The sequence below is a fragment of the Myxine glutinosa genome, chromosome 7 (genome assembly GCF_964187855.1).
Source record: "Myxine glutinosa chromosome 7, kmMyxGlut1.1, whole genome shotgun sequence".
Taxonomy (NCBI): Eukaryota; Metazoa; Chordata; class Myxini; order Myxiniformes; family Myxinidae; genus Myxine; species Myxine glutinosa.
The window spans coordinates 119270431-119294838 of record NC_136267.1 but is presented as its reverse complement, the minus strand read 5'-3'; the positions used below and the strand labels follow the sequence as shown (position 1 = coordinate 119294838).

The window sequence follows — 24408 nt, the reverse complement described above, 5'->3', positions numbered from 1 at the left end:
GTTTCTGCCAAAGGGGGCAATACCACCTGTTAGAGCCAAGGGTGTACTTACTTTTTCCACATGCGAAATTTGCATTTATGTTTATTTAAATTATACAATGGACTACCAAATGTAAATGTTTCATGATATTTGTTATATTATATCACCTTTATCTATCAATATTGTTGAAATGAAGATCAAATAGCTGTATGTTGAAATATGTTGAAAAAGTCAAAACTTTACATGCGGTGTCCTTACTTTTTCACGTGACTGTAGCTGCTTGCTACGAGACAATCGACTCGTTCTTTGGACATTTCCTCAATCATTCCATTTTGTACCTTTTTGTATTCTCCGTGTTCATTCTTACTTTTTCATTCAATAAAGGATTCATGCGCGGGCTGCCATGGTATTGCCTGTGTGTGTGTGGTGACAAGTTCAATGTATATCACAATGGGTTGTAATGAGCTGTGAGTTATAATGCACTAACAGCACTGACAGTTGTAATGTGCATTCATCTTGGATGGTTAACTGGATTTATCTTGGATCTCTCCATGTCGGAAATGCCAGAAAGGCAGTCATATTAGATTTCACAAAAACCATAATTTATTCATTCCATAATCCAAGCTGCCCTTTCACTCACCAATTTCCTATTTGGTAACAGATATACGACCATGTAATAAGCTCTGATTTATCGGCTGAGCCTCAACACCATTAGAATCGAGAATTACAATTAAAATCTAGAAGTACTTCCAGGTCAAACCCATGACCCAATGCCATGACAAAATGTACACTTCAGCCAGATCTTGGGAAGAAGGCATCGAATGATAAACAAATAATACCTCAACATCAAGAGGGATCATGGGAACTTAGTGGAGGTGTTCCATCTTCGGAGATATCTTTAAACACACACGAAAGCCCTTTTCAGTACATTAAATAATCGCGTCAATTTAATCATATTTGCAGCAATTCCTTCTTTCTTTCTTTATTTTTCACTAGTGGTGATTTGGCATAAATGTACTTGGATATATTCTACCTGTCAGGAACCGAGGTAGCGACTTGTAATTTTTTTTTTGGAAAAGATGCAAATGTATTGCATTGCATTGTCTAAACTAGAACGGCACTCAATAGAGAACATACCTCAGCCAGGCTGAACAGTTTACGTTTTGTATCCCACCGATATGCCTGCTTGTCACACACCAAAATCGAATCGGCTTGTTCTTGTCACCTATCCACATCATCAACCAAGTTTTGTCTGAATCCGCCCATAAAATCTTAACATATCATGCTATATCGTTTTTGTCCCTATCAATCAATGGTGGCTTAGTGGTTAGGGTGCCGGCTTGGGATCCTAGGATCCTGGGTTCGAATCCCGGTCGATCGCTGAATTAACGCCAGGGGGGTTGACTCAGCCTGTCATCCTTTCGAGGTCGACAAATTGAGTACTAGCTTGCTGGGATGAATGATCCCTGTGTGTATCCCGGTTTAGAATAGGTACACCGTATCCCTGCGCATCGTAAGAGGCGACCAAGGGTTGGCGTCAGGAAGGGCATCCGGCCATAAAAACTGCCTCAAAAAGGGAACCATGAGGTCATGGGGCCCGTAAGGCTAACCCCCGCTTTAGCAGGGGAAAATGGCCTCAAAAACGTTCATTCATTCATTCAATCAATGGTGAAGAATCACTTAAAAAGTTATCGCATCCGGATCCGCACCAGAATTTAATCAACGTGTCTGTGTCACACACCCAACCTGTCCATCTCCAGGTTTAGTCCGAATCCGTTCATAACTTTTTGAGATATCCTGCTCACAAACAGCTGAATACATAACCTCCGTCCACCTTTGGTGGCAGAGGTAAAGAACAAAACATTTTATTGTCGTACCTCTTTTGAAATCAAGATGAAAGATGGTTGTTTTATTTGTTTTAGGTACAATGAGGACTGCTAAATAAATTTTGTAAAAATATGGTTTTCAACAATGCAGAGCCTCGTCAGGGTATACAAGTTCAGATCTAAAAATGAACAATGTATATTAAAGTAGATCTGTGTGCGGACTCACCCACTCACAGACACACAGACCAATTATGATAGGCTTTCTCTTTTGTGCTTGGCCAACCATGAACAGGCACAGCCAGTCAGCTTGGAGAACAAGTCTTGTGTTCGACTGATGCCAATCAATCATTGTTGTAGTAACGCCTCTTCATGGCACGGTATTTGTGCACGTGGTACAATGCCTGGAGTTCCCGCGCCATGTAGTTCCCGCGTGCAATCAACTTCCGGATCTCGTTAGGGTCCGACACATGCATGTTCTTCCGAAATGCCTGACGGAGGCGCTCTTTAAACAAGTCTTCGCCAGCAGGGTAATCACGTCCCATGAAAATCAACTGAAATACAAGAGAGGGAGGTCAGAAATGGAGAGGGTTCAAAGCTACCAAATTTTATTAACTCAAGGCAGTAAATAACATTTCAAAACTACAACAGCACTCGGTAGAGCGCAAACCTCCGCCAGGCTGAACAGTTTATGTTTTGTATCCCACTGATAGGCCGGATCTGGATTCGGACCTGACAAAAAACTATAATCGGCTCGTTCTTATCACTTAACCAACTCGTCTACCAAGTTTAGTCATAACCCGTCCATAACTTTTTTTAATATGTTACTTATCGCTTTTTGCCTGATCTTTCAATGGTGAAGAATCACTGAGAAATTAAATAATTCTCGTATCCGAATCCATATTCGGATCTTCACCAAAATCGAATAGATTAGTCCTTGTTAAACACCCAACCGGTCCACCAAGGTTTGGCCAAATCCGTCCAAAACTTTTTGAGATATCGGTTTTGGCCCTATATCGGTTTTGGCCCTATCACTCAATGGTGAAGAATTTGCCTGCTGTTGCCTTAGCGGTTAGGGTGCTGGTTTGGGATCCGAGGATCCTGAGTTTGAATCCCGGTTGATCGCTGAATTAACACCAGGGGGGTTGCCTCAGCTTGTCATCCTTCTGAGGTCAGCAAATTGAGTACCAGCTTGCTGGGTTGAATGATCCCGGTGTGTACCCCGATTTAGAATAGGTACACCGTATCCCTGCGCATCGTAAGAGGCGACTAAGGGTTGGTGTCAGGAAGGGCATCCGGCCATAAAAACATTGCCTCAAACAGGGAACCATGATTGAAATGGGGCCCACAAGCACAAGGTTAACCCCTGCTTTAGTGGGGGGAAAATGGCCTTAAAACGATCATTCATTCATTCATTCACTCAATGGTGAAAAGTCACTTTAAAAATTCTAGTCGCCGGATCTGAATCCGGATCTTCACCAAAATCTAATCATTTCGTCCTTGTCACATGCACTACCTCTCTGCCAAATTTCGTCCGAATCTATCCACAACTGTTTGAAATACCTTGTTCACAGACAGACAGGGGTGAACACATAACCTCCATCCACCTTCGGTAGCGGAGGTAAACAGAGAGCTACCACATCCAATCCTTTTATAATTGTTCACTTCGCTTCCTAATCTGAGAAATGCACCATTAAAGTAGCAAGGAAAACTTCAATCAACTTTGGGTAATTTCAGCACAGGCCGCCTCACGCTTCGCTTCAAATCTTCGGCTTCAAATAACGCTTCGTAGATTTCTGATTGGCTGTGAAATGTCACGTGCTCATTAAATGTTTTTATTTAATTTTATTGCCATCGTTCTAACACTGCAATGCCACATTGGCAAATTCCACTCCAATGAAAAATTGCTCTGACAACCTCGACTCAACACCAGTGTATACCATTCCATTTGCCAGAAAGAGTAGCTGCTACTAAAACAGTCTCACGGAAACATGCACCGGATGGTAATTTGCTATTGCCTTGTGGCAGGGTCGGGATTTGAACTTGTGTTCACCAACCAGATTTTGATGGAAGGTCAACCCGTTTAGCCGGCCGGGAATCCCCGGGAAGCCCGGCGTGAAGGAAACAAACACGGACGGTCATTTAAAAGAGCCAACTCACATTTTTGTACAGCTGAATGACCTTGCTCCTGAGAGGATTGGCCATGGCTGGTCAGGTGACTTCAGGACAGCCAATATTACTGCAAGGTCATAGAGAATGAACGAGGGGTGGGATTCAACTTCAAAAAGCTTGCATCGGATCTTGGAAAAACAAATAGGACAGAAATGATACCGGAAGAAAAACTCAAAAGCATTTATTTGGCAGAACACAACAAAACAACAACAGGCATTTTAAGGCCATTTTCCCTGCTAGAGCGGTGGTTAGCCTTGCGGTCCCCATGACAATATTCTCCATCTTGCCCTATTTTCTGCATCTCCCCTTGTTAACCCCCTTGCCCGCATTTCTTCTTCCACCATCTTTAGCCAAGTCTTTCTCGGTCTTCCCCATCCTCTACTTCCTTCGGCATTCATTTCCATCACTCTTCTCAACCAGTCACTTTCATCCTTCCTCAACACATGACCAAACCATCTCAACCTGTTTCTCTTCACAGCATCAATCACAGGCTCTATTCCCATCATCTTTCGCAATTCATCATTTGTCTTCCTCTCTCTCAACGATACACCGCACATCCACCGAACCATTCGCATTTCCACCCTTTCCATCCTTCGTTGCCACATTATTGGCAGAATAATTTATCAATTTGCAGCACATGGTATTGAGAAGGCAATTCGAACACGGAATACTATTCAAACACCCACTCTGTTAATCTGAATACCATGGCAAGTGATCATAAGACTTTAACCTCATTTACACAGCAAACATTTGGCTCGTGGAATTAAACCTCCGTTTTACATCAGCTTGGATTGAACTGCATTTGACTGCCTTGTGTGCTTCGCCTCTCCAGCCATAAACCTGTGTTTGATGCTGAAAGGTAACCTGCATTTCACCTTGCTATTGAGGTGCACTCAGTCTGTCTTCCGTACTCACAATACGTGTCATCCATCCCGTGTACCCAAACGCTTCCTGCTTATGGCTAAACCCTTCACTCAGCTGCATCTTTAACAGCCTCAACGATAACTCACCGACTCTTCACAAAGGATCTTTAAATGTATTGTACACTAACTTCTTTCTTCTTTTGTGTGGCATGTCTCTGAGCTATTGGTCTATAGCGTGAAGTTAGCAGTTTTCAGGCAGCTTTGGGCCCTTATTGTCAGGTGCTGCAGTTCTTGCCATCCTCCCTCTAGGTCTCGGGCCTAGACGATGCATGGGACAGTCTTGCACAAGATGATCTGCAGTCTGGGAGAGGTCACACTTGCAGTTGGGTGAGTCAGCAGGGTCCGAGGAGAACATGTGATTGAACCTGCCAACACCCGTTTGGAGCCGATTAAGGCGACGCCATTCCTTCCTCGGGAGATCAGGGGGCTTGTGAAGCAGGGAAGGTGGTGTGGATGGCCGCTGGGTTGGTAGGTACACTATTGCTTAATCTGCCTTGTACGTTAGCTCAAGTCATCGTCTGCTCTGATACAAGTTTGGGCTACTCCAATAAAGGACTTGTGGCTCTTCAATCTTTGGAAGAAATGGGGAGGGGGTTAGATCTTATCTTAGCTTGATGTGCAAGAGGTGGTCAGATTTTTTTTTTTACACTAATGCTAACATATGGGACACCCAGCTTAATATCCATCTGGAATACGACACATTTGGTGATGCAACCCCTTACCTGGACTGCACAAATCCGATAGTTGATATAGTTTGAAACCAGGCTAGACAGATCAAAGGTAAGTGCAAGTACGCATATATCTAGTACCGGTTCAGTACGTACACCAGACAGTGCCACCGCTGTAGAGGTTTACGTATCAGGTATATGCCATGGGATGCGTGTTGGTGGTAAGATAATGCTTGTCTTTGGTCTGGTAGACCACTATGAGGCGGCCATCTTGGAAAAAATATCAAAAATCTGGAAAATGTCAAACAGTAAAGAGCCCCCTCCTTTTCTTTGAAAAGCCTGGACGAGAAACTAATAATTTATTTTACTTGTTCATCATACAAAGAAAAATAAGGTTATTGTCATAACCCATAAAGTTCTGGTTTTACTGGTTAGTAGCCCAGAAATGTTTATTTGTCATCGGCTTTTCCCCACCAATTAGAAGCAAGCTTACATAAGTTACCCCGGGTATTGTATATTGTAAGAAAGATAATGATTGGTTCTTTCGGTTGACGTCAGTTTAAACTCATTTGCATACAAATCGTGGCTAGAACACGCCCATATAATGACCATATTTGGTAGGGCCACGATCGTGGGTTAAAGCCTCCAACCCCAACCTATTAACCCACAATAATGAAGTCAAATAAGATAAATAAATAAGTCACAGTGCCGCTTGTTTGACGTCATGAAAGACACGACGTGACATGGCATGACATAAGACATGATTGGCAGGATTTATTATTTAACGTGACATTAATATGGCATGACGCGAAAACGATGTGACATGGCATTAAATGTTGGGACGTCACCCAACATCATGACATGATACCCAGCTTAACCTTCACCAAACAGGTCGATTTAGGCGGGATGCAATGGGCCTTTAATTCGGCCATTCTATACTTCAGTATGATTGTAAATCCGATCAACTACATACTATACACGCGCTACACAATACATGCTGTTCCTACGTGTCCTACCTTTCCTTTCGATTTCTTTCTTGCTCGATTCCTCGTTTGGTAGCACGACCCATATCATATGTCATCACAATTTGTACGTTATAATTATTCATAGAATCTCCCAATGTAGCAAATAACGCATTCACGGAAAACCTTTAAATGTATGGTATGATATGCTCGCTGTCGATGATACAGAATACAAAATAAGAGATCAACACGGCAAGAATAAAATCAAACATTTCTACAACACCGGTTAGTGTACCACCAGTTACACCGCCTAAGGCAGGCTAACAATTTATTCTTGAAAAAAAAAAGATAGCAACTTTTTCTCACTCTTCAGTTCATCTTCCTCACAACAACGTTACTTATTCATGACCTTCGTTGTTTAAAAAAGCTATTCTTCTTCTTCATGCATTTATTAAAACCGCTTTAAAATCATTCGCATCACATCATTAAAAGAACGAAGGAAGTTAGTCCCAGCATCAAGATCAAGACGTACGTTCGTGGAATAACATAAACTTAGCATTCGAAATGAAACAAAATGCATTTTTCAGATGGAGAAAGATCTTTTACAAATCCCATTTGTTTTTCCAATAGTTTATATGTATGTATATATATATATATATATATATATATATATTTGTCAGAAGCTGTGAAGTTTTCATAGATTGTAAATGATTGTAACTGAGTGATAATTCACGAAAGACAACGATCGGATAATGCGCTCAAGTGTTTAGGCGGTGTATACGTTTAGCATAATTTGATTATTTTGCCATTCATTAAATAGTATCCTTTGCTTATGAAAAATATATTTCATCGTTCGACAATCAAAAGGAAATAACAAATGTCATAAAACTCAAAAAAAAGATACGCCTGTTTGGAAAGAAGGGTTTAAATACCGCCGAAGAAGAAGAATAAGGTTCAGATGTGCATCTGCTTTTAAAGTTTGGTTTGCTTCTGCTTCTGCTTGTGATTGATAGTGCATGTGCGGTTCATGGTTGAATTACGAGACATAGCCTTTTAACATTAATTCGAAAGCGAGTAGTTTCGGGTATGGCGGGTTTTTGGTTCTGGTTCTTCACCTGTTGTGCTTTGATTTCTACATTTGTCTCTTCAGACTTTGACTTTCCTGCGCAAAACGTTACAGGTACACCTTCACCTTGTTACGTGCATTTATGGAAATTTTAATGTATTCTCGGGGTAGGTAGGTAAGTAGGTTGGATGTAGTGATTGAGACTTTTCACATGTAAGTGGACCCGACGTATCCACGAAGCCGGAACTATTCAGTATTCTCCGCTTTATGACTACTAGGGCATTGCCCGTACTATATCTATATCTAAAATTATATCCCCCCCCTCTATTTACATGAAATGGTTTGGTCCAAAGCGAACGGCTTCCGGAGTTTGGTAAAGAAATCGCCATCGCGTGCACAAACGCGCAGGAAAGCGAATGAATCGCAAATTCGTTTTTATTAGTTTTAAAACATCGTTTAACGCCAACATAGCGCCAACATAGTTTGCAAACGTGAAATAAATGAATACGCTCTGAAATGTGCCATCCGAGGCAGAGTGTGTCCGCCACGTTCGGCACACGCGATAGTTCGCTGCTCTCTGATTGGTTGAATCGTTTTTTGGACATAGCTCGGTAAGTAATTGGCCGATTAATATGAAACCTTGAAAAGGCACATCCTCGGGTCCCCAGCAATATACCTGGCAAGTTAAAAGTATATCGGACCCGTGGTTGTCGAGAAACAGCGGTCACAAACAAACGTACAAACAGAGATTACTGGAATTATAGATAGATGCAAGGTGCTGTCTTCGCTCGATTCTCTTTATCCAGACGTCATGACGTGTGGCAATATGTGTTTCGTTGTATAATACATTACGATTACCTTTTAGCTTTTCACATGATAGTTGTAAGATTAATTTTGTGAAAATCGGCTGGAATTTCTTGTCGGGCTACTGTATTTATTTATTATGTACGCAGTTGAGGTGAAGGAGCTAAAATGAAGGTCGTTATGGGATATTTGAGGTTAAGGGAGTTTGAGTGAACTGGAAGGATTGTAAGTATAATTGGATTGAATGAACTTTCATTGAACTGATTGAGGGAAAAGCGGGGTAATTAGGCCAAATGTGCGTACGTAATAAATAGATAGCCACCTTGCTGTTTTACAAACTCTGAATGTGTCTGAACCTAACTTGCTCTTTGATCCTTGCAGGTGATGAGCTGGATTTGCCCGTAGGCCGGTTCTCATTGGTAGTCGTGCCTGTAAATCGCACGCTGAAGGTGTTCGTACCCCTCTCTCCGAGCATCAGCGTCCTGGTTGTTCAGGCACATGCGACTGATGCTGTGCTCACCGCTTCACTCACCGAGGTGAGTTGTCATGGAGCTCGATTTCACTGCAACGCGTTCCGTTTGCCTGGTTTGTCTCGAACAGTTCTCATGCTGGGTTGTCTCGGTGCGAGTGGGACTGTTGGTAGGGTTTTCAGATCAAAATTCATTTCATCATAAAATAATAATAATCAAATGCTTGTCTACCTCTGACCAAGTCCCCAAAAGGTGAATGGAACTGAAGTGGAATTTGGGGTTTTGTACCGTTGCGATTGTCCGAGATGAGTATATGCCACGATGATGGCGAATTGTATTGCTGTTCTGGGTAGTTGTGACTACTTGGGTGGACAAGAAACGACTTGCTCATTTTGAATCTGAATCGGCCAATTGGAAAAATGTTTGGTACTGTGATGTGTTCCAGGACTTCTCCCAAGGCAATGTATATCAGGGTGCTAGTGTCGGCATGGTCCTCAAGCCTGCAGTCTTGAGCCAAGTGACCTCGTGGTACCTCCGAGCTGATCGAGCTACGCAAGCACTCGTCGCTGCTTTGTCGTATTCTGCTGAGGGTATGCTTGCCATATTGGTCTTGTTGTTTTGTAGGATTGCTAGGCCTTGTGGGAAAACTTTATGGTGTTCCCAAGTCGATATTGAGACCAGGTATTAGAAAAGTAATAAAATATGACTCCACTCGGTAGTATTTCAATTGTAATCAAGTTCTTTGATCTAATCAACCATAGCTCTGATAACCACAGACTGATCCTTCTGTTCCTTATTCCACCCACATCTTAACTTTTTATTTGATTGCAACCTGTCTCTGTCTCTGTCCCTGTCTCTGTCTCTCCCTCTCTCATGCCCCTTCCCTCTCCACACCTCCCATCATCGTTTCCATCCTCGCCAGCTCCTGTACCTGGTGGATGTAACCTTGAGTTTAACCTTGAAACAGACCCGAACCTGCACATTGCTTTCAAAGATGTTGTCGAGCTTGAGTTTGCACCTGCCAACATTGGATGGCCATGGTAGGTAGCGCCAAGTGCTGGTTGCCCAGGTACCTCAGGTGATATGTTAACGAGCCAGAGTAGCATGAATGGAACTGAAGTGGAATTGGAAGCTTTGTGCCATTGATATTGTGTGTGAGATGGGTGTATCCCATGATGATGACAGTGTATATTGTATTGTATTATTATTATTCTGGGTAAGTATGACCACCTGGATGGGCAAGAGGTGGACAAAAAAAGACAAATTTCTTAATCTGATGGGGAAATGTGCTTGTAGTGGCTCGGCCTGCTCGGATAATGCTATCGGCATGGTAACTGCACCTTAAATTATTGGAATTTCCTTGTTTCGTGCTCTTGAAGAATCTTCACCAGAGTTTCTTTGTTTATATTGAGGTTTGTTGCCGAGCCACCCTGTGACGTGGGCACTGGAGCGGGTACGCGCTGGCGGTTGGAATATGACTTGTTCTGTTGGGTGTTGCCCACAAGCTTTAAGAACAGTGTGGAGTGGTACCAGTTTGCTCGCATGGCCATGCCTGGCAGCACCCTTCGCTTTGGTTCCAAGGTGTGAGCGAGAGCTTTCGGCATTCTTGTAAATTTGAAATTGGGTCTTTTGAGTCATTGTGTGACTGCTTCCATCTTGTGGCCGTTCCAGGTTACCACCCTGCCATCGACTTCCCTTCCACGTGTGCTCATCACTACGGCTCCACGTCTCTCGATTATTTTTGCCCTGGTTGTTCATGATCCTCTTACGCGCACATCTGCATCATACGTCCCCATACTTGTTCCTGGCTGCACAACCTGCGGCGGTATGTGGTTCTCGCCTCTGCACATGGCAGAACCACCCGACATGATAGCTCTTGGTTCTGACACCCTGACCGCTGTGCAGCACTGAATGCAGTTCTCATTTAGACGATTGAGGAACCTTTATCTTTACTCCCATGAGCCTTCCTTGCTGATATCAGTGTTTCCTCTTTCATTTGGTATTCTGTTTGCCCTATCTCCATGGTCGTTATTTACTTGCTGGTTGTGCCCAATTGCACCACTACCCCACTGCTAATTTAACCTTGCTCTTCCATGAGTCTCGCTGTTTTATCGGATGCTTGTGATGGAAGGATTTTGGAGTGGAGGAACGTGTAGTGCGCATTCCCTTTCAATGATCCATGCATCCTTAACTAGTCACTTTTCAGTAGCCATTGTGTCGCTTTTCTTGTTCCTGGGGGTGTTTTGATTTATTTATTGTGGGTGTACTATTCCACAAACCTATTGACGTGTTGTGTGTGCATGCTGCCCACAGATGGTGTCCTTGTCATTCTCCTGTGTGTGTCTATTGGCACACTTGGCCTCATCCTTTGCTTCCTTGGACATTACTTGTACCGCGTCGGTAGGTTTCGAACTTCTCCCATTTACTTGCACTGCTGGTGATCTCTCTGCAGCGTTTACAGTTTGACTGTTGTAAACATTTTGTATATTGTATTTGTCATGCTAAACGCATGAATGAAATTTGGTTCGAAGAGTTTACACACACTATGATTTTGAAATTGAGTGCAGAAGAAATTGCTAAATGTGTATGAAATATGATTGAAGTTTGGAGTTTTCTTCTGATACCTTACCTTCTGATACCTATGGTATACCTGATACTTCTGATACCTATGGTATACCTGATACTTCTGATACCTATGGTATACCTGATACTTCTGATACCTATGGTATACCTGATACCTTCTGATACCTATGGAGTTTTCTTCTAAATGTGTATGAAATATGATTGAAGTTTTGAGTTTTCTTCTGATACCTTACTTGAGCTGCCATGTCCATTTCCTGCTCATTTGTGCTCCTCTGCCTTTGTCTTTTCTGTGTGCTTTGCAGAAACGTTTTTGAGCGCGTTTGCTGTTACAGCGAGCCTGACAACCGTTCTGATAATAAGATTCACGGAATTTACAGATTACGGTATTTAATCTTTAATCACCACCACATTGGAAGTGTAACCAGTTTTGTCCTTTTGGAGCAGCTTGCCAAATGTTGTGCAGTCTTGATTTCCCCTGCCCCCTCCCTCCTCTCTTCTTCTACTGTTTAAAAATATTCTTTTGTTTGTCAGCCTTGCCGTCGGACAACTGAAACGAAAGGCAAGGGAAGGATTTTTTTTTTTTGAAGGAATAAGAATCCTGCAGGTAAATGTGCTCTCGTGTGCTGATGCAGCGGCCTTGGCCATGGGGCTTGGCGCTGCCATGCTGGCTGGTTGCATCGCGCTCCTCGTTTGGTGGCGCTTTGGATCGGTGCTTCTGTGCTCTTTGATTCTTTCTCTGCTCCTAGGAGCACAAGTTGCGCTCATTATCTTCGCAACACCGATTGGTAAGCAATGCAGAGAAACGAAAGAAGGCTGCTTTTATTTTATTACCCTCGCCAGAGGAGAGGGTATTACATTTGAGTCCCTTTGTTTGTTTGTCTGTTTGTCCGCACAGAATAAATATGATTTTCTCTGCAACTGTTGGTCCGATTGACGGGAAATTTTCAACATCGGTGCAACTCCACCTGTATATATATTTTTAATTATAATTATGATGTCATAGGTCACGTGGTTCGGCCGCCATCTTGGAAAAACCGAAAAACTTTGCACCTCAATCTCTGAAAGCACTGAATATAATAAAAATTGACATGGCTCATTGTAAAGAACTCTCCATGGGGAATAAAATGTTAATGATGTCATAGGTCCCTCCATTATGACGTCATAATTCGACAAGTGCAAAACTTCATCCGATCAAGATGAAATTGAGCATAATCGGAATAAATTAGGTTAGAAAAAAAAGTCATCGGTCACGTGGTTTGGCCGCCATATTTGTTTTAACAAAGCCTTAAAAACCACTGAAAATACATCCTGGTGAGGGTTTGCAATCTCTGATCTTTTTCTTGTTTTTATTTTGCATTGTGCCAGTCATCCTGATGTTTTCCTCTTGGCTATTTAACACAGCCTCATTTTATCAACTCGCTCCTTTATGCACACCTGGAACAGACCTTCGTGTTCATTTCCCAAACGACTTTTTTTTTTCTTCTTTTTTTTCGTGAATATAAATGGTAAACTGATGTTGATGAAACGATTTTCTCGATTCAAGTATGTTGCATGCAAAAAAAAAAAATTTGACCAGCAATTCTATATTCCTATTTTACTAATTCGGTGGGTTGGGTTTCTGCCCAATACTATTCACTGCAGCCTCCTAATTGAGATGAGGTACTTGTTGCATTGAATATGGCAGGCTGTAGTCGGAGCAGAAATTTGGAAACTCTCTCCAGTGCTGGCACAAAGTTACTCTGTCAATCCAAGTCGTATGTTAGAAAAAAGGAGATGCTCGATTGACGAGGCCTTTCACTGTAGCTCGAAGGAGTACTGCTCTCCCCTATGGGTTGGCACCCCAGCTTCACCTCTGTCAAGATTTTTGTAGAATTAAAGAAAACTCGATTATTCAAATCTCTCACGATGAGGCCGAAGCGCATCAGCGTGTAGTCATCAGCAAAGCGTGGAGTCATCAGCAAAGAGATGGAGAGGATTTTCCAGAGAGTCGGAGATCATTGAGGAATACCAGAAAAAGCACAGGGCCCATAACACTACCTTGGGGAACTCAAGCCAGAACAGGAAGGGGCAATGAGAGAAATCCATTCAGGGCCACACGTTGACTACGACCAGAGAGGAAGTCCGCAAGCCAAGCGTGGAGATTTCCATGGATACCATAGGAGGAGAGTTTGGTGAGCAGAGCTGGGTGGCAGACCGTATCAAAGGCACGTGATATGTCGAGGGAGACGGCTCTGATTTCCTGTTTGGCATTGAGGACCTCCATCCATTGTTGAGACAGCAGAAGCAACATGTGCAGAGTAGAATGACCTGGTCTGAATCGAAATTGATGATCGGAGATCAAGCCATTGGAGAGGAGGAAGGATTTGATATCCGAAGCAATGATGGATTTCCATGACTTTGCTGATAATTGGGAGCAGGCTGATTGGTCTGTCGTTGCAAGGATCTGTTTTTGCACATTTTTTGTGTAAAGCGGTAATGTTTGCTGATTTCCAAGATGCTATCAGATGACCTTGAGAAAAAGAGGGTGAAAAGAACAGAGAGAGGGTGAGATAGAGCGGCAGAGCAGGATTTTAGGACCCGATGCCATTTGGTCCAGTTGCAGAATCGGAGTCGAGGTTTGACAAAAACTTCACCTTGTCAGGAGAGAAGGACAGAGTCCAGGAGCAGTTGGGTTCGACTGGGTAAGGTGGGAACAGACGGGTTTGGGACACGATTTTGAGGCAAACACAGAGTTGAGGCATTCGGCTTTGTTACGTGCGGTGTCAACTGTGTAGCCATTTGAGGTGAGGGAGAGCGGATGGAGGGGGAACAAACACCAGAAACGGATTTGACCAGACGCCACCAGGATTTGGAGGAAGGAGACAGGTTTGAGAATTCATTCTTGAGTGTGGAGAGATAGTGCTTCCTGGCACTCCTGAGGGTAGACTCGCACTTGTTCCGAGCTTGGTGGAAGGAACTGAGATTGCCTTCAGTTGGATTAGCCTTCCAAGAGGCAAAGGCAACTTGTTTTAGGGCAACTGCCTCACCACAAGATTCAGTGTACCATGGACAAGGAGGAAGGGTAAGACAACTGAAGACAAGATGGGATAAATCTGTGCATGAGAGAGAGCAGTTTGCTTTGGAAGAATTCCCAGGAAGAATTGAGGTCAGAGGCAGTAGAGATGGGAGACCAGTCCAGATGATTGATGGCTGTTTGCAGCCCGTGCCAGTCGGCCTGAGTGAAATGCCAGACTCCGATGCTGAGGAGGCTCTGAGAATGGCCAGAGAGTGGTCCACTTTAACAAGCACATGATCAGAAGAACGGATTGGAGCAGAAGAAGAGCAGCAGACATTTGCAGGGAAGTTTGTCATAACCAAGTCTAGAAGAGAAGATACTCCATTGACTGAGATCCAGGTCGGGAAATTGACAGATTGTGTCAGTCACAGAGTCACAGAAGTCCTTTGCTGAGGTGCCATGGCTGGTGAGAGAGGAACCCACACCCAGCCAGCTGGCATGATGACAGTTGAAGTCGCCACATATGAGGAAGAGAGAGTTGGGATGAGTTGATGGAAGTTGGTCCATGTTGTCAGACAGCGACATGTAAATGGAGTCATCACTGTTAGGAGGACGGTACAGAACACATATGAACAAAAGGTGGGGGCGGAGAGGAAGCCGTGGCCAGAGGTACTCCTGGGGGTGGGGTGGAGAGAGGGCAGTGCAAAGAGTGAGGAAGAGTTTTTGATAAACGTAGCAACCCCACCACCACGACGAGGCTCAGGTCTATCATACCAGAGGAGGGAGTAACCAAGAAGAGATATTAAGGAATCAGAGACATCTTGAAGGAGGAAAGTTTGTGTTAAGCAGATCAAGTCTGGATTGTCAGAAGCAACATGAATGGAGAGATCAATCAGGTTTGAGTGAAGGCCCCAGATGTTTGAGGTCCATATCGTTAATGAGGAGAGAGGGGGAGCATCGGGTGCAGGAGAGGGGAGGGTTGGGGTAGGGGCAGATGAAGGATGGGCGGGGGAGGTAGGAAGAGCAGTTAATAGTGTCAGAGATTACAGAAGAGTTACAAGAAAGGGAAGGATAAGGACGAAAGGTTTGATGGTTATGGGATGAGGCACAGTGAGGCGTTCTTTGAGGGGTGGCAGAGGAAAGTAGAAGGTTGGGGGAGGTATGAGATCGAAGGGAGATGCAGTCGGGAGGAGGCAGCTTTGGGGAGGGAGGAGGGAGAATTGGAGAGGGATGGTAGGGGGGAGATTTGAAGGGCGAGGGGTTGGGGGAGGGGGGTTTGGGAGGGGCAAGGGGGGAGTTTAGGAGGGGAGGGGCAAGGGGGGAGATTTGGAGGGGAGGGGCAAGGGGGGAGTTTAGAAAGTGGATGATTAATGAAAGACGAACATTTATAACAAATTGGGTTTATTGTGATTTTCAAGTTAGCGATCCGTTTAAGAACAATGGAGGAGGGGTGGAATGAATGTGAATTTAGAACACTAGGACGTGCCCGTACGTGGGTGCCCGTACGTGCATGCAAAAAAACATGCGTGCAAACAACAACAACAAAAAAAAACTTTGAAACCACGTGGCAGTAACGACCACAGAACCCCCCCCCCTCTATTTACATGAAATGGTTTGGTCCATTCGCAACGACCACAGAACCCCCCCCCCCCCTCTATTTACATGAAATGGTTTGGTCCATTCGCAAAGCCAAAGCGAACTGCGAACGGCTAAATCGCCATAGCTCGGTAACTACTTCTCCGATTAATATGAAACCTTGAAAAGGCACATCCTCGGGTCCCCAGCAATATACCTGGCAAGTTTCAAGTATATCGGACCCGTGGTTGTCGAGAAACAGCGGTCACAGACAAACAGACATACACACAGACATACACACAGACATACAGAGATTACTGGAATTATAGATAGATAGATGTAGTGATTTAGAATTATGAGATTTAATTTATTTTTTTTTGAAGTAGAATGAGTTGGAGAGGAAATTGAAAAGAGCCTTTTAAATAGGAAGAAAAACAGCGTGTTGTAATATACCACTGAATAAAATACTGCAGGGGAAAGTTTTGTTTTTTTTTGTTTGTTTGTTTTTTTTTTGTATACAAGATCGAGGCTCGTGAAAGAGCGAACATTAATCACACAGAAAGACAAACAGACACATCAAACAAATAACATCGGGAGCGGTAGACAAGATAGGGAGAGGGGGAAGGACACTAACACAACATTTGAGAGCAGGGACTGAGAGACATGGAGACATCGAGAGAACTGTGGGAGGGAGAGGGCTTTGGGGGGGAGGCATGGGAAGTGTGGGGGTGGGAGAGGTATAAAACATATGGACACTGCCAGGACTTCCAGGAAAGAAGTTGGAATTTCAAACAAGGTGGATCTGGGGTGAATGAGTGGGGGTAGAAAAGATCAAGGTTTTGGATGGGGGAAGATAAGAGATGGTGGTGAACAGCTGTTTTAAAGTGGTCAGAGAGTGGTTTAAACATATTTAAACAGAACCGTGAAGAACAATCTAATATTCACGAAAAAAAAAACCAACGGGGAGAGGGAGCCTTGAGGGGCAAACACGAGTCACGTGAACAGGGCAAAAGGTGTCGGCAAAAAGAACAGGGAAAACGGATCTGGGGAATCGCGTGAAAATGGGGGTGAAACACGTGGTCGAAGAACGAAAAGAACAACTTTTGTGTTAAAACAAATATGGCGGCCGAACTACGTGACCGATGACGTCATCATTATTTTTATTTCTAAACTAATTTATTGCTAGATTATGCTGAAGAAATTTTATCTTGATCGGATGAAGTTTTGTACATGTCGAATTATGACATCATAATGGAGGCACCTATGACGTCATTAACATATTTTATTCCCCATGGAGAGTTCCTTACAATGAGCCGCGTCAATTTTTTCTGTTCAGCACTTTCGGAGATATAGAGGTGCAAAGGTTGTTTTTTTGGGGTTTTTTTTTTTTTTTTTGGTTTTTCCGAGATGGCGGCCAATCCACGTGACCCATGACGTCATCATTTTGTTTTTCTCAGTTAATACCGACATGGCGGTCAAGAAATTTCATCTTGATTGGATGAAGTTTTGTACGTGAAATCATGACGTCATAATGGAGGCACCTATGACATCATCATTAACCACCTTTAGAGGCCATTTTTCCCCACAAAGCGGGGGTTGGCCTTTTTCGGGAACCGTGGTTGTTGTTGGTTTTTTGGTCCCCTTTTTGAAGCAATGTTTTACGGCCGGATGCCCTTCCTGACGCCAACCCTTTTTGCCGCCTTTAACGACAAACAGGGAATTACCAGTGAACTGGTACTCAATTTGCCGACCTCGGAAGGATGACAGGCTGAGTCAACCCCCCTGGCGTTAATTCAGCGATCGACCGGGATTCGAACCCAGGATCCTAAGCCGGCACCCTAGCCGCTAGCCCAACACCAGGGTTTTTATGACCATCATTAACATATTTTATTCCCCATGGAGTGTTCTTTACAATGAGCCATGTCTCAATTTTTTATTAGCGCTTCCGGAGATAGAGGTGCAAAGTTTTTCGGTTTTGCCAAGATGGCGGCCGAACCACGTGACCTACGTCATAATTATCATTTAAAAATTCCACAGGTGGAGTTGCACCTATGGTGATAATTTCCTGTCAATCGGATCAACCGTTGCAGAGAAAATCATATTTATTCTGTGCAGACAAACAAACGGACTCAAATGCAATACCCTCTCCTCTGGCGAGGGTAATGATGCAGCGCCTTGCCTGTGAAGCACTGCGTTAAATGTGAACTTGAGTTGTATTGTGTCGGGAATCAAATGTATATCAAACAACCCACCTCTGAGCTATCCCGTTTAATTTATATGTCGTATGTTTATTTATTTATTTATTATTATTGCTATTTGGGAAAAACTGGGGGAGGGGGTGATATTGTAATCGGCTTATGTCTGTCTTATGTTGTCTCCTCCAAAAGGGTTGTGCACAAATTAAACAAACTATAGTTATGATCCAACACATGGCACAAAGGTGCAAGAGCAGTCATTTGTGGCCTCGACCCCCCCCCCCCCCCCCCACTCCTCCCTCCCCCTGGGCTTAGGTAAAAAGGTCAAATACCTAAAAATATAATTACAGGCACATTTTAAAGGTTTTTTTTTTTTTTTTTTTTTCATGAACATTGCACAGTATATGCAATCAACATTAGAATTAGAGGAAGCATGAAATATGTGATGAATTTTTGGATTTGAACCTGGCTCATGTCCCAGGGGTGGGGACTTAGTGTCATCGGGGTCGAAAGAATATTTTAACACAAAATTTCATATTGGGTCAATCCTGGTGGAACGTTTTGCTATCTTTCAACTTTGTTTTTGGCGGGAAGCATGGGTATTTGCGACGGGGTGCCTTCGCTTTATTTATTTGTTTTTTACATCTTGTAAATGTTATACATTTGTTTTGTTTTGTTTTTTGTGCAGGAAACTTGGCCGTGTTTAAGAGCGATTTCAACTTCTGGATGTGCTTTGTTAGCGTCGTCCTACTTGGTCCCCTCCTTTCCTTGCCCTGCTTAAAACTGGTAAAGTGATGCGCACACTTGACCCACCCACAGTACAAGGAATTGTGTTAAGTACATAGTGTGCCAAACATTAACACCATGTCAACATGGTGTTGTGTGCAAGTTGGTGTTTTGAAAGGTGTAGTGGTATCTGCAGTATTAGTCCTTTAAACTGGTACCATATTACCCTATTTATTTCATAAGTGTCCTGTCCATAGCGATTAAAATCAGCATTGGACGAATAGCCGAACAGTTCTACTCCCGAGGCGGCAACCCGAAAAATGGCGGTATTTTTGGCGTGGGAGGGATGAAGGAATGCGAAGCGTTTACCTGAACGGAACACACGGGTTTATTCCGAAACCACAAAACGCGCAAACGCCACAATAACTGAACAATAATGATTTAATGAAAATGACTGCAGGACGAAAATAAATGTTGAAGTAAAAGCTAAATTCTCTACTTTGAGGATCCTCAGTCATGAATACAAACACACAGGGGAAAGTAAAACGAAAATTAAATGTCCCTTTAAGGTGCTGGCATTTAGCTCGTGTCCCAACTGGTCCTTTTTAGTGAGTGGTGGCGATTGTGGTGAAGCTCAGAGTTGGATGTCACTCAGGCGGGAAGCTGCAAATATGGCGCCGACGTCGAAAGCGCTTCGTATGATTGCGTTGGTGGGCATGCCGACGGCCCTCCTTCCTTTTTCTGCCGTTTGGGGAAAGACAGCCTGGCCTCTAGCCCCCGAAGAGCCAGCAATCGAAGCTCCCTTGCAATGCCACACACAACGCTCTCCTCAAGGAACATCACACAATCGATCTCCCTCAAAAGAATCGCCAGCGTTCTGCTCCTGCAGCTCTGCTCTCTCTCAGCTTTCGAAGCTTCTCACTGACATCATCCCCCCACCCCCCTCCGGCCCTTGTCACTCCAGGGGCGTAGCCTGTCGTTTCTGCTCTTCTCAGCCAATCGTACCACTCCGGGGGCATGGCTTCTTGTTGCAGGTGTTCATGTGGCCGGGCTTACTTACCGTGAGTGTTCATAGGGCTGGCGCTGGTTGTAATTTAAGGGCTGGCGCTGCTACAAAATGTTCAGGATTGATCACGGGGGAAATCACACATGGGGAAAACTAACTTTAATCCCTACACTAATTAGCATGCCTTCACTCCCCCCCCCCCCCCCCCCCCCCCGTGTAAAGAACACTTAAACAACTTGAGCTACAGTTTCCTACTTGCTGTACATCGAGATTTCTCCTACACATCTATGGTCCATGCTACTTCCTATACAGTGCTACCTTTCCTACGGTACGCTTTCACCTACCCCCCATAAACGTAACAATAGTTTGTTCAAGTTTCTCTGCTAGGTGCATTTAAATCATCGTAGTTTGTGTTGTCAATTGGAATGGCTTTGCCATGCTCGCCTTGTGTGATAGAGGAATCTATGAAGTGCTTGTGTGTTTTACCTTGTGGGACAGTCTGCTGTGGTGGCATGCTCAGTGATTGGTGCTGAAATGGTTGTGCTGGCCATTGCTTGGTTTGTGCCCTGTGCCCTTCCTTACCTGCTCATCATTGTACCTCGTCGTGCAGCACATCCCTCTACAGCACTTGCCATAAACTCCCTTCCGCTGCAGCCCTACGGTGAGGTCTGGTGCCACTGGGAAACAATTTCCACTGTATTGTCAAGCTGTTAACAGGGCACTTATTGTTGCACATGTGTATGGAGCCGGAACTGTGCCCCTCTGTCCACAATCTCTGCAAATTATTTGAGTCTACTGAATGGCTGTTCTGTTTATGATAAGACGAAGCTATGGTCCAAATATGATTGTTTTGAAAGATTATGAGGGATCATTGACCTATTAGTTCGAGGTCAATCAGTGGACTTCCTGAATTTTCAAATTTGTCAGTCCTTGCGTCGTCTCAAATCCACATGTGCGTGTGTCCTGTCCTGTCATGTCATGGCCTTTGTCTTGGCAACTACATACCCATATAGATTAAATGAAATTATTAATAACTCGCTGAATGCACCTGGCATTGCCCGGGTTCTTTTTGAATGAATTTACTACTATAATTCTGCTTTTACTCGCAGCCATAGAAGATTGACTACTATAATTCAGCTCAGCTTTTAATTGCGAAATGGGCCCAACCCGGCTGAGGCGGCGTCGATCGGCCTCGCCACCAAGCCTATAACCTTCCTGGGGCCCGTCCCGACATTTTTGGTTGTTTTTGAATGAATTTACTACTATAATTCAGCTTTTACTCGCGGCCGTAGAAGATTGACGACTATAATTCAGCTCGGCTTTTAATTGTGAAATGGGCCCAGCCCGGCTGAGGTGGCCTCAACCGGCCTCGCCACCTAGCCTATAACCTTCCCGGTGCCCTTCCCGACATTTTTTGTTTGAGGTTTCCTCCTATCCTTCGCCGTTCAGGAGATTAGCGCGTGCAGACAAACAAACAAAAACTTTCTTTTACATATATAGATAAATATGCACCTAACTGCCAAAGCACAATCACCTGTTTACAACACCTTACCAAGAGACTTCCAGATACGGAGTTCATGATTATGGGCATGAATGTCCAGTTGTGGACATGCCACAACTGGTCGCAATGGATTAGTTGTATCTCAGCAAATGCAAAATCTGTGGATTAGGTGGTAGCAGTAGAATTAAGATCAATACCTGAAAAAAAACAAAAAGAAACAAAGGTTTAATGAATCTTTAACAGATTAATTGGAGAGTATTATGAATAGCAATTCCCAATCCAGCTCTTGGAAGCCATTCTGGATATAATTGACAAAATGTACAAATAACTACAACTACACTCTTCGAAGTCATGATGTCGACCGATATGCCTTTGCCCACATTATTACATCATTAAACATACTTGCACAAAGTTTGATTGAAATCCATTCAGCTGTTCTCACATTACATTTTTACCTGACATGACCTCTGACCTGACCCAAATCACCTCACTTCTCACCTTTGATGCCAAAATATAATCAATACGTCTTTGCATCATATATACTTATATAAAGTTTGTTCAAAATCCCATCACTGGTTCACAAGTTTGCGCAGCAACATAATTTTTACCTAAATGACCTTTGACCTCATGACCCAAAAATCGAATCGGTTCATCTTTAACTCATTATACATAACTGCACCAAGTTTGACTAAGATCCCTTCAGCTATTTTGAAGTTATTGTGGGAACGAAAACCTATCGTGGTTTTAAATATTTAATATATGTATTTAAATATTTCCTGCATGACAATCGCAAAGCGTATTACTCTATCACTTCTGGGGAAAAACCCAGGCACGGCATAAGAACATACTCACTCGGGGCCTGAACATAATTTGTGGTGTTGACAAAAAATCACTGCAACCCCAACATACGATCCTCAACTTGTTACTAGATTTCTCCCCAGAAAAAAAAAAATCACAGGCTGTGTATTAGCACAAGACCCGATTGAGGCCCAAAGGGCAATGATCTGATTTAAATTTTTTAGATATTTACTTTATCCAAACATAGCCCTCAACCTTCCTCTGAATGAAACGTGGGTAGGTGGGGTTGACATAATTATTTTGACCTTGATCTAATTTTAAAGTTAATGACATAATTATAGCCATTTAAACATTTTTCACCATACCTTGACTAAGCTTTGGCTGATCAGAACAAAATTGCCCTCAATAGCCTGAAGGAAGGTGCATTTACGCTTTATTTACATCATTCCCCTCTGGGTTATAGGTCAAGGTCAAATGGAGGTCTGAAAAAAAAAAAAAAAACTTTTTTGGCAATGTGGAATCTCAAAGATCGTTCGGCCTTCCAAGATGTTCTTGCATTGTAATAGTGTACATGCACTGAAGTTATGCACCTGATATTTGATTAGTGGATTGTGCCTTGACCTACCTTTTTGGATTGTGACTTAAGTAACAAAAAAACACCTTTTTGATCACAACTTGAATAATTTTCCTCGTATTTCCATGAGTTTTATGGATGGATTGTGGATGGGAGAACACGTTGTTAATTTCCACTTTCCCTAAACGTAGAAGGTCAGTCATACGTTGGTCTGAAAAAAATATAGCCATCATTGAATCGCAGGCCAAGGGTGAGTTGTGGGGGCTTAAAAAAAACAAACAAAAAAAAACACCACGTGTCTTTCATAGAACATGGGCCCAGCTAATGATCGATCAATTGTCCAAGAGTCGAGGGTCTTCATTTAGGTAAACACCTATTTTGAGGTTTGCAATTGAGATAAGGTTAAGTGCAGTGATGTGCAGTTAGTATAATTTATATCAACCTTTAAATGTTGATGTAATGCTTCAGGAATAGCAGATACTGTTTGGATTGATTGGATTTGTCAAATCTTGTGAAAAACCGAAGTGTCTTTTTCTCAGATTTGCTCTTCATGGCACTTTGGCTGTTGCTTGCGATGTCCGGGACAGTCATTCAGTGCCAACTTCTCTGTGACCGTCCACCTTTCCCTCCTTGCCCGTACGATCACTGGCGGGAAGAGCGAGAGCGCAGGCGAGACGACCTGCTTAACCCTCGGCACCATCGGCAAGCACGCAGGTCATGTCCTCAGCCCGGCGGCTGTGGGGAACGCACTCCGTTATTGCTAGCGCATTGATGCGCCATGCAAGTTGGATGTTTTGCTTCGCCTGAAGCATTTCATGATCACTGATGCAATGATTTTTTTTCTTGTTGGGTGCGATTGTGGATAAAGAATATATTTTTATATCAATCAATATATATATATATGTACACACAAAGAATTTTGAATTACAGGTTTGTAAAACTATCCCTTGTTGGTTTTTTTTTTTTTTTACTTCCTACATCACTCAAGTTTAGCATTGTACCTGCAAGCTTTGTGAATGTAAAAAGTTACTGTTGGATTGACCCGTGCCATAAATGAGCTCTACAAAAGTCGGTATGATGGACATGCCCTCAAAACCCAAGGGTCGTGGTTGGTGTTTTCATGGCATTGCCAAAGCCTGTACCAATAACCTGTAGAAATAGCTGTTGTCTTGTGGCGAAAGATGAACTATTCCACCTGAGGATAGTTGAAACCGGTTCAACGTATTTTGGGGTATATCCTTAGTCTATTGATCAACCAAAATGTAATGCAGTGGAATATTTTTTTTGTTATATATATACTATATACAATATCGAGGCTTGTGAAAGAGCTACCATTAATCACACAAAAAGTCAAACCGACACAAAACATAATAAGGGGAGCGGTAGACAAGATGGGGAGAGAGAGGGGGAAGGACACAAACACAACATTTGAGAGCACGGACATCGAGAGAACTGTGGGGGGGGGGAGGTGGTAGAGGTATAAAACATGGACACTGCAAGGACTTCCAGGAAAGAAGATGGAATTTCAAAAAAGTGTATCTGGGGTGAATTAGCGGTGGTAGAAAAGATCAAGGTTTTGGATGGGGGA

General features: G+C 43.3%; 2 protein-coding genes across 7 annotated transcripts; one reads left to right on the top strand and one right to left on the bottom strand.

The window, feature by feature from the left end:
- Positions 1–1873: 1873 nt before the first annotated feature.
- On the bottom strand, positions 1874–6699 carry ETFRF1 (electron transfer flavoprotein regulatory factor 1). Of its 2 annotated transcripts, none has more exons than XM_068097298.2 (3): positions 6582–6699; positions 3963–4102; positions 1874–2356 (listed from the first exon to the last, which is right to left on the bottom strand). In XM_068097298.2, the coding sequence occupies exons 2-3, from the start codon at positions 4005–4007 to the stop codon at positions 2147–2149; spliced, it is 255 nt and encodes an 84-aa protein (XP_067953399.1). In that variant the 5' UTR covers positions 4008–4102; positions 6582–6699; the 3' UTR covers positions 1874–2146. The 2 variants fall into 2 exon arrangements, with proteins under 2 accessions (XP_067953399.1, XP_067953400.1); XM_068097299.2 differs by having other exon boundaries at positions 3963–4041; positions 6582–6663.
- A 732-nt stretch (positions 6700–7431) lies between these two features.
- On the top strand, positions 7432–23763 carry TM7SF3 (transmembrane 7 superfamily member 3). 5 transcript variants are annotated; one of them, XR_013624167.1, is made up of 14 exons: positions 7461–7707; positions 8779–8933; positions 9313–9457; positions 9790–9907; positions 10280–10448; positions 10539–10692; positions 11181–11267; positions 11753–11833; positions 12083–12235; positions 18904–19001; positions 19906–20002; positions 20170–20275; positions 20446–20608; positions 23360–23763. XR_013624167.1 is itself a non-coding variant. In XM_078782202.1 (13 exons), the coding sequence occupies exons 4-13, from the start codon at positions 9355–9357 to the stop codon at positions 23590–23592; spliced, it is 1359 nt and encodes a 452-aa protein (XP_078638328.1). In that variant the 5' UTR covers positions 7440–7504; positions 7678–7707; positions 8779–8933; positions 9313–9354; the 3' UTR covers positions 23593–23763. The 5 variants fall into 5 exon arrangements, 3 of the variants coding, with proteins under 3 accessions (XP_078638327.1, XP_078638328.1, XP_078638326.1); XM_078782202.1 differs by lacking the exons at positions 19906–20002; positions 20170–20275 and having other exon boundaries at positions 7440–7504; positions 7678–7707; XR_013624168.1 differs by lacking the exon at positions 20170–20275 and having other exon boundaries at positions 23360–23499.
- Positions 23764–24408: the final 645 nt, after the last annotated feature.

Bases quoted from the DNA above. Each gene is read 5' to 3' on its own strand.
- TM7SF3 (XM_078782200.1), top strand. From the start codon at position 7,614: ATGGCGGGTTTTTGGTTCTGGTTCTTCACCTGTTGTGCTTTGATTTCT. The intron at 9,458-9,789 runs GTATGCTTGCCA...CATCCTCGCCAG, and splicing joins TTTGTCGTATTCTGCTGAGG to CTCCTGTACCTGGTGGATGT. The intron at 10,693-11,180 runs GTATGTGGTTCT...TGCTGCCCACAG, and splicing joins TGGCTGCACAACCTGCGGCG to ATGGTGTCCTTGTCATTCTC.
- ETFRF1 (XM_068097298.2), bottom strand. From the start codon at position 4,007: ATGGCCAATCCTCTCAGGAGCAAGGTCATTCAGCTGTACAAAAAT. The intron at 2,357-3,962 runs GTGAGTTGGCTC...CTTGTATTTCAG, and splicing joins TCATTCAGCTGTACAAAAAT to TTGATTTTCATGGGACGTGA.